General features: G+C 53.6%; 1 protein-coding gene across 1 annotated transcript in view; it reads right to left on the bottom strand.

Moving 5' to 3' along the window:
- Nucleotides 1-2,792: 2,792 nt before the first annotated feature.
- The window catches only part of IRX4 (iroquois homeobox 4), a 3,521-nt gene continuing 2,925 nt past the window's right edge, over nucleotides 2,793-3,388 (bottom strand). The window contains exon 6 of the mRNA XM_026045602.1: nucleotides 2,793-3,387. Coding sequence (XP_025901387.1) covers nucleotides 2,819-3,387 — 569 coding nt within the window. The 3' untranslated portion in view covers nucleotides 2,793-2,818. The remainder of the gene's footprint in view (nucleotide 3,388) is intronic.

Here is a 3,388-nt window from a genome sequence, read left to right as displayed (position 1 = left end):
TTCAGTCTGTCTGTATTTTACCCTCTTTAATTTTAAATTCGGGGGCAGGGGAACGGAGTGGGAGCGGGGGCTAAGGGCGGGTGTCCTCCTAAATCACCGTGAGAGCCAACGCCGGTGAGCGGCAACTGAGAACCTCGGGCAGCATAAACTGCGAAAATGCCCGTCCTCGGACGGCGTGAAGGGGCTCAAGACTCCCCTCAGGTCGGGGCACCTTGGGTTTTGGGGCTCCTCTCCTCACACCTGGGAGGGCTGCCCGTATCTGTGCGAGGCTCCATCCCTGCCAGCCCGGGATGCGGGCCCTGCTCCCTGCTCCGCGCCTCAAATCCCTGCGGGATTTGTCTCCCGGTGCCTCCCCCCACAGCACACAGGCACATTCAGCTATTACTGTGCTGGGGACAAAAATGAAGCCCCTTCCACCGCACAGAGCTTCGGTTACATGGAGATTGAAACCCCCAAGAAAACCTGATGTAAACCGAACATTTACTTGAACACGCATTCCCACATTCATTTGTTCTAAAACTACCGCCGCAGCAGACAGCTGCTTCCCCCCGCTATCCCCTATCTTTCCTGCCTCCACCAATGGTTTGAGGGTAGCCCAAACCCTCGCTCTTCCTCTCTTGCCACTTCCACACCTCTCTCCTCCCCACCTCTTTAGTTTGGCTGAAGATTATTCGCTTTGTTTAAAGGGTTTCAGCAGCAAAGCTCGCCGGCCGCCCCGGCTGCATTAAAATTCCTGCCGGCCCAGCCTTTAGCTGAGATCGCGGCTCCCCGGAGACTCCACTTTCGCTATTACTGTCAAGTACCCTTGACTCTTTATTTTTGCCCTTTTATCTATTACAACTAATTCGAGTTCTTTTGCCCTTTTCAGTTTAAGACGTGGCTTTCTGTAAAGCCTCCCCCTGCCACCGAGCTCTCCGGGTGCAGAGCCTTTAGAAATTGAGGGGTTTACTGTCAAAATGAAAATTTCACTTCAAATTATCTTGGCTGATGCACGTTTTCCAGGCCGGGGGCTCCTGTCTGAGCCTTTTGACAGCCAGATCAGCAGAGGGGTTCAGTGATCTCGATAATATCATCCAAGAGAGCGAAAGTCAATACAATGACAGGGAATATGACTGGATACAATCCAATTACGGCTGCTCGCGGAGAGAGGAAGGGCTTGATCTGATCTTCGCACTCGGATTCCTGTGTGCAGTCCTTGCACTAACAGGTTTCTCTAGAAACTTTACGGGCTGGAGTATACTATGTATAGTTTAGCGCTCTATCGGTTGCATTTGTCTTTGCTTATATATATTTAGGGAGATATATATGTGTCTCCCGCGGGTGTATTTTTATTTATGTATTTATTTATGAAGAGATTGGCGGAGAACTGGATCAGGGCCGGTTTGGCGAGGAGAGAAGAAAGGCTCTTCTTGCCCCGTGGCACCTCGGTCCCAGCAGCGCCAAGCTCCGCAGTGCCGGCGTTTAGGCCGGCCGCGGTCTGTGCTACTGCCTCGCAGCTCCTCTTCCAGCAGTTCTTCTGTCCTGGTACAGAGAATTGGAAAGTTTCTTCCCGTTCCGAGGAAGTAAGGAAAATCTTTTAAACGCTTGTTATCTAAATGGTAAATTGGCTGCGAGTGCTCCTGAATCACACGTCGAGAGCACTCTCTTGACTCTCTTCTCTCTCTCTCTCTCTCTCTCTTTCTTGGCTGCACTCTATTTAATGTCAAAACGGTAAAGCATCTGTCCTGAAGTGCTGAAATATTCATGGAGGATCAGCGATTCTCCATACTGGCAGAGGAGCTGGGAGCTAAAACGGTTGTTTAAAGGATCAGATTTTCCATGCGAATCAATTGCTCGGCACAGGGGCGGGGAGCCGCTCTTCGGGGGCAGCCCCCGGCCGCCCGGCGGCGGCAGCTCCCGGGCCCTGCGCTGCCGCTGGCGCTCGGGCGCTCACGGCCCCGGCAGCTCCCACCGGGACCCGCAGCGGCCGCAGCCGCTTCGCACCCCGCGCTCCGCTCGCCTCCTTCCCTCCGCCGCTATTTCACAAGGCGGGAAGCTCCGGCTCAGCTCCGGCTATTGCCTTTTCTCCCTTCCCTCCCCCTTTCCACGGGTGACAACTGTCAGACTCCACAAAGGCAGCGATCACCGGCCCGGTGCTGTCCCAGGCGCCGCGGGCGCTCTCGGTGGCGGAGCACAACGCGGGGTCGCTGCTGCAGCCAGGGCCGCCCTCCCCGCTCCGGCAGCCTCGTGGCGGCCTCGCGGCAGGCCCGCTCGAGCATTTCCGAAACCTTACAATACGCTGGTTGCGCAATGCAAAACGCCACCACCGCTGTTACCTCCGAAACAGACAATTTATTGGAGTGAACATACCCTTTAACATATCTTTGTCAAGATAAATTTGTGCAGTAGGTGTAAACTTAGTAGAAGTGCCGTTTGTGAATTATATGCTAACAAGGAAATTAGAAGAAAAAACTCTCAAAAAGTCTTTATAACTAATGTTGGCATGCCTTAAATTAAATCTGAATTAAAATTTTTCGTTTGTAAACTTTTGGATGTAAACTTTTTTTTTTTTTTTTTAATTAGGTCTACACTATAGTACGTGCTTTTGGACATGGAATTAAATAACTCTCACGACATTGATCCCTTAAAGTCGCAGCCAGGAGAAATTCTTCAGAATAGCAATGCGTAAAGTCTGTCCGTGGAACCGAGAAAACTGAACTTTAAATCCTTGTCTATGTTGTTAAAAAAAAAAAAGTTTTGTATTTAAATTTAAACTCTCGCCAGTCTCTTTTCAGTGTAGCTGACTCTTCAAGAAAGTTCTTTCGCTCTCGGTGGGCTGTTAGGAACAAAACATTTTGCTTCCTGATTTGGGAAATGCAATAAATTCTTTGTTGGAGTCCTGGTGGGACAAGTTTGAGAGCTGCCCCTTGAGCACGTTGGCGCCATTGCCTACCGAGCGTCCCAAGGATCCCGTTTCCAGGATGGCCCCTTTGGTGGTGGCCCAGGAAACGGTGGTGTTGCCCAAGGCTTGGTTCAAAGTACTGTGCCTGAAGAGGGGGTCGTGAAACACCCCGTCCACCCAGTTCCTGAGGCTGGTGACCGGCGAGTCCTGGTGCCGGTCGATGACACCGAGCGGGGCGGAGACGGCGACGGCGGGGGTTGCCCCTTGGCGCTTGAGCATGCAGGAGGGGTACTCGGCTTGGTTGAGGGAGGTGGCTGTGTGTGCCAGGGACCAGATGCGCGGCTTGGCCTCCAGCAGCTGCTGCCCGGGCTGGAAGCACATCTTGGCCTCGCAGCCCCGCGGCCGGGCGCCCAGCAGCTCCGGCTCGCAGCCCTCCGCTGCCTTGAGGCAGCTCTTGGCGCGCTCGCCGTCGGGCTCCAAGGCGGCGGGCGGCAGCGGCGCCTTCCC

The sequence above is a fragment of the Nothoprocta perdicaria genome, unplaced genomic scaffold (assembly GCF_003342845.1).
Source record: "Nothoprocta perdicaria isolate Ctin4 unplaced genomic scaffold, notPer1 scaffold_402, whole genome shotgun sequence".
NCBI classification, from domain to species: Eukaryota; Metazoa; Chordata; class Aves; order Tinamiformes; family Tinamidae; genus Nothoprocta; species Nothoprocta perdicaria.
The sequence above is the reverse complement of the archived record's forward strand: the minus strand, read 5'-3'. Positions and strand labels throughout refer to the sequence as shown.